This window comes from Pleurodeles waltl, chromosome 3_1, assembly GCF_031143425.1.
Source record: "Pleurodeles waltl isolate 20211129_DDA chromosome 3_1, aPleWal1.hap1.20221129, whole genome shotgun sequence".
In the NCBI taxonomy this organism is placed as follows: Eukaryota; Metazoa; Chordata; class Amphibia; order Caudata; family Salamandridae; genus Pleurodeles; species Pleurodeles waltl.
In genome coordinates this window covers 290,884,010-290,896,356 of record NC_090440.1, presented here as the reverse complement: position 1 = coordinate 290,896,356, position 12,347 = coordinate 290,884,010, and the positions used below count along the sequence as shown (strand labels likewise).

Sequence of the window (12,347 nt, the reverse complement as noted above, 5' to 3'; positions counted from 1 at the left end):
ATTTGTGGTGGGGTACCCGCACACCAATTAATAATTCACTTTCTTACAATTCCTATATAAACAGCCACTTGCGAGGGTGAAAACAAGTGAGAAATATCTGAAAGCCGTCAGTCAGAGACGGTCACATGACAAGGTTGCCTTTTAGCCCCACTCATGTTCGCTCAGATTATGAAACACATGTCCACTATGTTTAGACTGAATTTGGATAGGTGACTTAAAAGGGTAAGCAACATGTGACACACAGTGACCCTATATGCCGATGATACATTAGACTTTTTGAAAGACCTTCAACGATATGTGCTGCATTTGTTGCATATACAGGAGGAGTATGGTACTGTCTCTCAGCTATGAAAAAAGTAGGCTAAGTCCCCCCTTGTTCCGAATGGGGTCATTGGCTCACCTGTGCAAAAATATGCTCACTGACATGGGCCTGCAATAGCAGCCAAGGGACCTGAATTACTTGGGAATTAGGGTGTCCTATGATGCAGTCCATTATGTTAAGTGGAAAATGGGGCGAGTGCTGAGGGAGCCCTTCTGCTGCTGTCCATAATAAGGAGAGTTGTCCAGATTAAAATGGTGATCCTGCTACAGTGCCACCATCTTTTCAAAGGTGTGCTTGCCTTCTTACAAAAGGAATATTTTGTGAACTTGATATTTCATTTTCCTCCCTGGTCTGGGCTGTGTGGCTGGCCTAGGGTCAAGCAGGATATGCTAACGATGCCTTTTGAATAGGTTAGATTAGGCTTCCCCTGTATGAAATGTTATTACTTGTCCTCACAGCTACAGTACCTCCCTGGCTGTCTCGACTCTCTTAAACAGATAAAATACTTGGCTTGAGCTCTCAATCTGAGACTGAAGTGGCATGCCATTTGCAGCAGAAGTGATACTTTGGGGTGAAGAAATTTGTGTAAACCATATTCAGAACTAGGTGTGTTTGGTGGCATGATGCTTGTTGATGGGTGAACTAGGGGTGTTGGGTGGCAGGATGTTTGTTGTTGGTTGATATGTAAACTTAGCACATATTCCTCACAATCGAGGCAATCTGGACCCATTTTGAAGTGAGGGGAGGTGACTGCTAGACTAAGATGCATCAGGGCACTGGATGACCAATGTAATCCCCGCTACTACAGCAACCGGATTCATTGACGCAAGGTGGCCAGCCACTGTCACTTATAAATAGAGGCAATTATGACAATGCTGTGGCTGTAACCAGCAGGTCGGATAAAAATGGGACAGGGACTGTAGAGTACAGCTCTTGGACGCTGACTGGAATATATGGCCATCATACATACAAGGACCTCTTTTAAAGTAACACCCTACAGTCAACACTGTAATTATACATAACGTTTACAGTGAACACCTAACTTCTGTCCATTTTGTGTGAGGGAAGCAGCTGATTTGCGCCACATGGTGTGGATACCTCTGAGTGGTTGCAGGTGTGTCCAGATAGGAGCCAAATTGCCTGATGATCTGAGTGGTTGGAGAGAAACATGTGGTGTGTTGGAAGAGAGAGATGTTGAGAACAACCCTACATGAAACCTACTTTAATATAATACCCAATGGCGATATGTGCGTTGATTTTGTAGTGATTTTATGTTTGTAGACTGCCTCCCGGATGCCTAGGGATGTCTGTTATCTCCATGTATGATGTATAGTAGGATGATGTGCTAACCACAGACCAACCGGATTGTATTTCTTGTTTTGTATGTTAATATGGCTAATAACAAAAACCTGTTTTAACCAAAACAGTTCTGTTGATTTGCGAATTTAAATTAAACCTGTCAAAATGCCTTCACATTAAACATGTTTGAAAACAGTGTACATAAAGCTACAATATTGAGACGTAAGTGGAATTTAAAATTTTCTAAAATATTGAGAAAAGTCTGTCTCAACATCCTCAAAATAGATGAATGAACTGTTGATGCAAATAAAACTTTGAGAGCTGAAATGATCTGCGTTTTTTAAGGTCTTAATGTAGTTGGATTATGACAGCACTCTTAAATTGTAGGTTCCATTATTTGCAACAGGTTAGCTGTCTGGCCATTAAGGAAACTGTTTTGAAATTTTGAAAAGGTTATATAGTAGCCACACTGTGATCCTCTTCATCCATTGTTGCCTTTACTGGGAGTTGCAGGATTGCCTTTATGGACCACAACTGGGAGGCATGTTCCTTTGTATATTCAATAATACAAGCAGTAAGCCAATAAAAGAATTGCCACTGATGCAATGTTTTGGATATTCTTCAACCTTTTATTTAACATATATTAGTGCATTAACTCTTCAAAATCATGGCTTGTGAACACCACTTTAGAGAATCCAGCATTAAAATTTGGAAATTCCTTGTGAATCACATCTACCCCAATTACAATCTTGCAATCTGCTATTTCCAAGTGAGTTAATCAAAGGGTGTTATTACTTGTTTTTCTATTGTAAGGTAAAAAAGTGCCACTTAGTATGGGAGCTTGAACTGAGTGTGTGCAATTGAGTTTTAAACCCTGTGCAAATTTATTAGCTACCACAATTCTCAGATATGGTTGCAAAAAACAAGTCACTGTTTAGTAGATCACAAATAAAAAATCGTATCCTCTTGCAAAACACCTACAAAGGACCCTTGTTTCTGACAACTGCAAATCTCCTGAAGTCCCAGTAAAGGCTTATCATGTGGTACAAAAACACTTCTGTGTTCAAGAAGATCAAATGTAGCAAATATGTTCAAACTGAAATGTAGGCAAGATCTTCAAAAGAATGTTACCACAACGTACAGACTCAATCATGACCATTATTATGGAGTATTGGCAGAGCCTGTATATGTTTGATAAGCATTAAAGGGACATCCTCCTTTACCATACAAGCATCGCAGCCCCAAACAGCTGAGGCTTCAGCAGCTAGAAGGCTGTAAGCATTTTCGGTCATGCCAGCACAAATCCGATGAAACCAATTGTAGCAGGATACTTCACAAAGGAGAGAATCCTCATTGTCACTTACTTCATCTCTACAAATTCCACACACGCAGGCAGAGCCCAAGAATGGATTGGTAGAAGGCTTTGTATGAAGTGAGGTTTTTATGCTTTCTTTAGAAGATGCACCCGTAGACTCTCTTCCAGGTGGAAGGACTGTCTCGTTTGCATGAACATCATTTATACAGCCTGCATTATTAGAAAGAATGTCAAGTTCATTAGTTATCTTCTGTCTATTAACATTTTTGAAGTGATCATTGCTTTCATTTGTAATGTGTTCTGGAGCAATGGCATTTGAGTTGCAATTACTATTTTTATAATTTCCGTCACAAAAGTGATGTCTTTGACTAGAAGATTTGGGTGCCTCTTCAGCAATTTCTGAATACACAGAAGTATACTTTGGTTCCAACCGAATATGGAAGTGTGGATTCATGCGAGGTACAGATGACATAACTGAGTTAAAGAATTGGCTTGGGTAAGTCTGCTCCATAATATTGTCAAAGTTTTCACAATTACTATGTTGTAAGGGCTGATTCAATAAATGCACATTTTGGCTTATTGAACTTTTGGACACTGTGTGCTTCCCAAAGCCAGGTTGATTGTATAGACTGGAGCTGAAATTGTAGCATTGGCTGACACCCATTTCCAGTGAATTTTGAGAGAGTTGTGGGATCCGGTTCCTGTTTGAATACGGTCTACTCAAAGGATTCAAAATTCTGGCTGTAGTATCTGTTGGCCTTCTGACACCACCAAATCCCACATAACCAGGGAATCTAAAGTAGGAATTTGTGGAAAGACAGAGTCTGTTTGGAGGTGGATTGTAATGATCATCGAAAGGATTTGCAGCTACAAGATGATCTGAACTGGGATTGAGTGGTGGAGCATATTCAGACAGCGGAGAAAACGAAGACCCCTGCAAAAAGTGTGAAAATACTTCATCATGTACAGAAACAAATGTGATGTTTGCTATTTCAAAACATGTAAAATTTACTTAAACAAAACAGATTAAAAAAAATAGGTCTAACATAATTCAGAAGAAACTATTTCTGATCATGTCTCCAATTAAGATCTTATAATTTATTTACCATAGTATATTACTAACTCATAATGAAAATATACATTGAGAAAATAGTGCCATTAATACAAACACATACATAGAAACATAGGTTGAAAGTGAGAAAATGCTAAGTGAGAAACTGTGAAAAAATTTATACTTTTTACATAGGAACCCCAAAATGTGAGAGAATATTTAGTAAAATTATTTTTACACTTTGGTATTTTCGTAGGTCCCTTAAATCATAAAACCCAACATCTAATCCTTACTGTAACTACATTTTTCCCCATTAACTGACACATATAAACTCTAAGTGACACACATGAACCTACTGTTACCCCTATTCCTATGCTTGAAACTATCCCCTACTCTAACTATAGCTTTGAGTGGTTTCCTTACCCCCATCCTGTACAGCTTAACCCTAATCCTTATCACTTTGTCACACTATCCTTACAGCCAGCCTTGATCATAACCCTGTCTTTAAACCAACCCTAACTGTACTTTAACCTTTACGATAACCAGTGGTCTAACCATTTCCCAAACCCCTTATCCTAACCTCTAGGTTTAATCTTAGCCTCCAAAATAACAAGCATTCCAACCATAGCGTAATGACCTTTGTTCATCTCATCCCTCATTACCCTTCCTTTCAAACTTTTGATGTAAAAGGACATAAAAACATCCATGGATTAATACAAAATATGCATTATGTTTCATATATTTTATTAAATTAACTCAAAAAAGCAGAAAGATAAAATAACAAAACAGTAAGTGGAAAGGAAGAGTGAACTTAGCAGTATTTCAAGGACAGCGATAAAACAGAGGAAGGTAGATAATCATGAGCTACTTAGGGAGGGATGGTCAATTATATCTAACCACTTGAACCCCTGATTGAGATAATACAATAACCAAGGGCGTGTGAGAAAAATTGCGAGAGGGTGGATTAATAATTTGAAAGAATTGTAAATGCAAACATTGAGAAAACAAAGTCTTATTATATAAACATGTAAGAAAAATCTGAATAATATAAGAGAGGCCATGCCTTAATGGATAATGATGTGTAAGTAGGAAATCTGTAGTATAATACAATTAAACCAGATTTAGCCAAAGATGTGAATGTACTGGCTATGTGCGTCCTTAGGCTAAAGTTGTGCACTTGTAAGGTTATGTGGAGAACAAAATGAAAATAAAAAATAAATAGAAATAAGTAGCAGGAGCTGGATATACAGCTGCAAGTTTGATCATCTGGAACATTAAAAAAGGGACAGAACCAACTGGTGAAGAAAAAGAGATGACGCAGAAAGGCCATGATTGTAGGCAAGGTGCAGGGATATGAAACAGTTCAAAGCGATTGTTTTACTCCCTCCTCTGATTGATGGCTGCTGGGATAGACATAGCTTAAATTTATTTTGAGGACAGGTAAGCTAGTCTTGCAAAGAGGACCATATAAGTCAAGGTTGAGGTTTTTATGACAAAGCTCCCTAGACGAGGTGGGTTGAAAGAGTGTGCTAACTGTACTCTAGAGACCCTGTCCGCAGAATTCTCAAATTCAAACTGTCCAAGCTTCAGCTAATATTCTGGAGCTCACATTCTACAGTGGAGCGTGCACACAGTTGCAGATGCCGATGGAGGTCAAGTGAAACATCACACATCTTCCTTTTTAAGCAAAGGAGAACCATCCTCCTGAAACAGAAACAAAGCTAGAAAGTCAAAGGATAAAATTGAAGAAACATACCCAAGAGGAAGAAACAGTGAGTAGAGACAAAAATAATGTTCTGAAGAAGACTTTACCATGCTGAATCCATCCAACATCAACCCACAATGGAATTATCTAGAGAGCCAAATCTTCTTCCAGACTGCTTCTGAATACAGCCCCAATTCCAGATTGCCATCCCCACACTGAGTCTTGCCTCTTCACTCTCGGCATTGGACAGATATCCAAACTTCTTCTCCACCCCTCCAAAGTGATTAAAGTTCCACATCTGCCCATGACTGGTTCTGACTGCATTGTTGCACAACTTAACAACTTAGAGAGCCTCTGCAAACCTTGAACCAGCAACACAGCCAGAGGATGCCCTCACATGCACCCAATCTCCAACTTTCACACTTCACAGCTTCACCTACTGGTGCCTATCATAGTGTATTTTCACCTTATTCCAACTAGATTATTCCTTAGATCTCCACCTCCTCTCCACCGCAACAGCCACACAAATACTCAACTATTTTGTGGCTTTTATGCTAGAGCCATCTTAGTATGTGGTCTCCTACTCCTGAACAGTTCAAAGGGGAGTTCCTCCCGTAGTGGTATGCAAAGTCAACCTGTAATTTTGAGCAAGACACACTTTCTTCACCCAGATCCCATGCATTCTTGCTAGATGAATCTCTTCCTTTAATGTTCTATTATCACTGGAGTACGAGTGCTATAGATCGATTTTCTTGTGTTGAATGAACCTTTTAACCAAAAGCCTTTCCATCTCCTAGGAAAACAACTGTGGGCCTTTTTCAGTCAACAAACGTATATGCAACCCTTTTCAACCAGAATCATTTTCCAAAAATAGGATGACAACACCAGTGGTAATTAATCTGTATCACCCAAGCTACTCTTAGCCCACAGAGAACAAATCCACAAGAGCTAACAGATAATAGAGACCACTCTGATCCCAAGGCGGATACACAATTTCAAAAGGCACTTCATCCCAGAGTCTCTCAGGAAGACCCAGATTACTCGTAAGTGGAACATAAGGTTTTAGGATATTATCACTAGCAGAACAGTTCACATGGTTTTTGATAACTCTGTTTCCAAATCCACAGCAGGCCACTAGAAATCATTACAGATTCTCTTTAGATTCAATTGTCCCAAAATGTATCTTGTAAGCCAGCTTTATTTATTTGTGACAACAGCCTTCGATGGAATCAGTTTTAGCCCCCTCAACAGCTAACTATCCTTAGCACCAACTATTGTCTGATCGACCAAAAAGGGCACACTTAATCACTCGGGCTGGATCTTGAAGGCCATTCTGAGGACAGGTTTCATCATTAGCCTCAAAACTTCAACTCTGGCCAACTCTTTTTGACACACATTTTCAGAGGCTGTCCCTTATGTCACCACACATACAACCTATTGCAACCATTCCTCATCTTCACACCTCTCCATCTCTAAATAGTATGTTATGGTATTTGTACAGCACACTATCAAGGGCAACAAACAAACTAATCTACCCATTACTCCCTCCTGGCCACTATTGTTGCGAGCTACTCAGTGGCCTCTAGAGGAACAGTCCCCCCTCCCTTACACCTCCTCTTCAAATCCCATTCCACATCATCATAAATCCCAGCTGGCATTTACGTAGCCCTAGAAAAAAAGTGCCCCGCTCTTTCCTTGAGCTTGATTTTGTGGACATAGCTTTTGAGACACATCAACAGGTCTTTGATTTCTCCTGAGAAATCACCAAACTCTTCTTTTGTCACCTGAACCTGTGGAACAACATTTGGGTAGAGAAATATAGCAAACTCCTTCTGATGGGGGCATCCTAATATGCAATTCCAAATGGAGACACAGACTTTCACTGAAGTAATGCAATCATACAGTTCTGTTGTGGGAGTGAAAAATCTTCAAATTTGTATTTCCTGACCACTTGTATTGCCTTTAAAACCGATCCACTTAGAGACAGCCTGGAATGATGGTTAATCTCAAGCATGAGTCAAGCATCATTATCACACTGTTTCCACAAACTCCACCATGGACGTAGGGTTTCCGTCTCCCTCATGTCCCACTTGCAGCACAACTTCTTCACAGACCTCTTGCACCTTGTTTTGCCTTTGATCACCTGCACCACAGCAGCATTTCATAAAATGGACAACTTTCCTGCACTTCTTACAAAAAGCTTTATTAAGCAGACAGCTTGTAAGTGACCATATGCCCTACAGCTCGGCATTGTTATTAATATACCCTCATTGTTTCCCCAATCTCTGAGCACCTCTTTTGAGCAATTCAATGCACTTGCCCACATGCTTTCCTTACTCCCACTCTTTATCTCACGGACACACATCATCATATGCTCCATGTCCTTAGCTGAGCAGTGGCTAGTTCCTTCAACCTCAGACCTTCCCGATTTTCTCTATATTGCAATGCACTAAAAATTGGTCCCCGATGCACTCCTCTGCGAGGGCACCAAACTTACAGTTTGACAAAGTGTTCATAACCCAGTCACATAATCTTTGACAGTTCTTCTTTCCATTTGAATCTGTCACTCAAAATATAACATTCAAGAATGGTGCTCACCCCTAGCAAATAATGCAAGTCTATTTTCTTTATAGAGGTATTAAACTCATTTAAACCTCTTGCCTCCTCCTGACTCAAGGAAGGCAACGTTTTCAGTAGCACCTGTTGTCAGCACCCAACCAGTTTTAAAAGGGTCCTTTATATCCACTCCTTGATTTGCCCCTCCTATCCATACATAAGTTTAAAAAAAATGTTTTTTTACTTGCTGCACGAGTGAAGCTACACCTGGTAAACTAAAAAGAGATGGACGATGATGTGTCTGTTCGCATCTCTGTATGCAAGGAGTCATGCCAAAACTCCATTGTCCAGAAGACACTTTAAAATGCAGCTTTTGGAAAAATAAAAAAAAAAATAAAATGAATAGTTAAAACTCACTTCAATCAGAGCACTAGGTTGATAGCTCACACTTGCTATTACACCATAGGTCACATACCCAACTCTGCTTCTGACGGCACTGTCTTACCTGCTGACAAGGGACAGACCTCACCATATCCTTTAAAAACGCAGGACCTACTTATACAGAGCACAAGTCCGGGGTACATGCGGGTGGACTATTTTCACAGGGTGAATGCCATCCACGCTGCCAAGACGTTTGGCCCCACTGTAAAATGCTGAACTTGCCCTTGTGTAATTTTCAGACACCAGGACACATTCAACAGCGCCTGTACATTGTCTGCTTTCGATCTTAGCAACAACATGCAGGGTAAGAGGGGAACTTTCCAATTTCAGACTCCAGCTGGGACCATAACAAAGGTTGAAATTAAGGGGCCATCAGGCCGCCTTTTGTTGGAGTATCCTTGACTGAAAGCTATCTGGAGCCTCACACCTAGAAGCAAATCCAGCTGCATCCATAACAAAGGCTAAATTTAATGGATCATCAGGCCTGCTTTTGTTGGAGTATTCTTGGCTAGAAGCTATATGGAGCCTCACACCAACATGCAAATGCAGTGGAGGGGAAACAAAGGCACACAGCTTGTTAGCACTTTACACATGCTTAAGAGGCATGCTTTTGACTTTCTTCAGTCCCTGAACATGAGAGATATGCATGCACTGTAGGAATGCCAAATGTATTGGTCTCTCCCAATATTTACACAAAATAATTTAAATACTGCTATTTGTTCATGTCTATTATAGTACTATCCATCAAAATGCAGAGCATCTTACATCACACATACTCATTACATTGACAATAAATCATACAAGTTTGTACATCAGTGTTTAGGATATGTTAAGACAGTGAAGGTTACAAGGTGCAAGAGTCACATATCATACTTCATAGCTCACTGTGCTATATTAGAAGCATTACAATATATGAACTGCAAGTAACTAAAGTATCATTGTGATAAAAGCAGTAACTCACTTACCTATCTACCTAAAATAAAAATCTGTCATCTGCATGTTACATGACATGCTTTGCAGGAGACACATTAACCATCTCTGCTACTTTGAGTAACAATGGGCACTAGACAAAACACAGATACTTCCAGCAAATGTGTTAACCACCAAAGTTACCTTACCATTATTATTATTCCCTCAGATTTACTGGGAACCCAAAGATTTCTGCAGCAGGTGCCTTAACACCATAAGATATTTAAAAATTCAGGCTTTGAAACCAACTAAGCAGAGCAGATTCACTGTCCCGTTTCTCCTTTGTGACATTTGTTTTATGGCAGATATTTTTAAAAAACAAATGAATAAGTTGAGGCCCATATTTTCCGTCAGGGTTGCATCACTTTTCTGGCACAACCCTGATGCTAAATCTATTTTGGGATTTACAGTGCCACACAAATCCCAGTTGTGTTGATTTGTTAAAACATAATTTAAAAACACAAAGGCAAGGCAGCACACTGCCCTGTATTGCATTACCTTGAATCAGGTTAGGCATCACATGCGCAGGAAGCTAAAGCAATTTCATCTGCATTGAAATGTGCTGCATATGGACTATTATGCCTGATGTAGATAGTTTAAGTCCTTGGGTAAAGGAAGTTATACACTGACAAAAGCCAACAATGTTTTATGTATACCTTACAAAACCATGAGTCTCCTCTCTAAATCAGGAGTGTTTGCATTTATACTCATTAGCGTTTAAATGTACTTATGATAGATCTGCTAAACATGTGTGAGGTCTTAAGATCTGATGTCACTTCTTATGATGTCACTTTCTGTAAAGTCATGGGTTGTGATGCCACGTCCTGTGATGTCACTTCCTGTAATGCCACATGCAGTTACATACTGTGATGGCACTTGCATACTGCTTAACTTGGTTAGACTCCCATTTCTTTTTTTAGGACTTGTGCCTTGTAAGTATGCCCTGTATACCGGTAGAGGTGGCTATCCATTAACGAACAGGTCTCAAATGCGACACAGCTTCGGTTCATGCTGGTCTTCGCCATCTCCAGCACTACAGGACCTTATTCACCAGGGGAAACGTACATATGCAGCCCACCTCTGTGAAAGCTGAATTAATTACTAATAAATTTGCAATCATTAATGACTAAGAATTTACATGGATTAGGCTAATGTAGTAAAATCAAGTGCTATGGAAAAAGTGCCCACCTAGGTGGCAGTCAATACATGCTACGACATTAATAAAGAAATAAAAATAACTGCTTAGAAATATACTGCACCTGCAGAATAAAATGTGTTAGTGGATCATATTAACGTTTTAATAAAATATACTTGCTTAACTTTACTAGGCATAGAGTCATTATGAAATTATGGGCCTTGTCGACAGAGCCTCATGTTAAGTTTCATGGCAGAAATAAATGTTCGTAAATGTTTTGCAGAAGCAGAGAATTAACACTTATTTATTGTTCACACATTATTCATGCAGTGCTGACCAAATAGATTTGTAACCGTGCAATGCTAAACAAGTTGATGTCCTAAACTTTCTTGTGAGACACTGTCTGCTGAAATGTAGTGTCCTAGCTGTGGATACATTTGTAGCCTCGGTGCGTGAGAAGCTAATGTTCTCAGGCCTTAACAATGGTCACACTGACTGCACCTATGATTACAACTAAAAAGTTACCTGATGAAAATGGTGATGGGAACAGGAGCAGAGGAGCCAACCCATCGACGTGTGAAAGACTGTAACTATATCATAGATTTGAGAATGAATGTTTATTGGTTCTACTGTGAACACACGATTTTCTGATCAATGACTCCCTGGGAAGATGTTTTGTGAATTTTAGTATATCCAGACTACACTTTGCAGTTCTATGGCCATTCTCGCACTCTGGCGGTTTGAGTCCTGTCCGAGAGACAGAGCAGTTCCGGATGTCTTCCCTTCCTCTTCCTTAGCCTCATCACTTAATTACTGTTGTTGATTGTACATGCTATTAATGCTGTTTTAAATAATTTGATTTCCTTGCTACATTAGTTTGGTTAATTTAGAGTCCAACCATTGTTGTACCGGTCTCCTTCACCGTCCTTTGCCGACGCTGACCAGACGGATGCCCAGTTGATGAAGAAGTCTATGCTTGCTGATCGATACAGGAGAGGTATAACAACTGCAAATGTCTTTGTTGTAGGTTTTTGTCTTTCTTTAAGTACCAACCGCTATTTTTGTAGAGCCATAGTTTTCCAAATTAACTTTTGTCTAAATTATTTTTGCATGAAGCCCAAACATGCCATTCAAATTAGAGGGTTAGTTACAGTGCCATGTGCTGACAAATGCTATTAACAAAAGGATTGATTTTACTCACCTGTTAAGTCTAGATGTATGCCATCTCTGTTCAGATCCTGTTACTATTCATCTGTATGGTAACCCTTGAATGTTTAACAATAAATGCTTTGGTTACATTGAGATTTGTTCACTGCTTTGGTCAGCCTGTGTTGTTTCCATATGTTTATCATTTGGTTCTGAAATTACTTTATGTGATAGTAGGATTGTTAATCTAGGGAAATAAACTTTCTAACTTTACTAAAAGGTGTGGTTAATCATGGCCGCATGGGTCATAGTGAGTTAGAAAATTACTGACTCCTAAATGTTGATGTTGACTTATTGAACTTGTTGTCCTGTTGCTAGTCAAGGTTATGAGCAATATTTGTACCTATG

The 12,347-nt window shown here is 39.6% G+C and overlaps 1 protein-coding gene across 1 annotated transcript in view; it reads right to left on the bottom strand.

Annotated features, from left to right (window-relative positions):
* Positions 1-2,238: 2,238 nt before the first annotated feature.
* PYGO1 (pygopus family PHD finger 1) overlaps positions 2,239-12,347 on the bottom strand; it is an 83,189-nt gene continuing 73,080 nt past the window's right edge. The window contains exon 3 of the mRNA XM_069221252.1: positions 2,239-3,870. Coding sequence (XP_069077353.1) covers positions 2,767-3,870 — 1,104 coding nt within the window. The 3' untranslated portion in view covers positions 2,239-2,766. The remainder of the gene's footprint in view (positions 3,871-12,347) is intronic.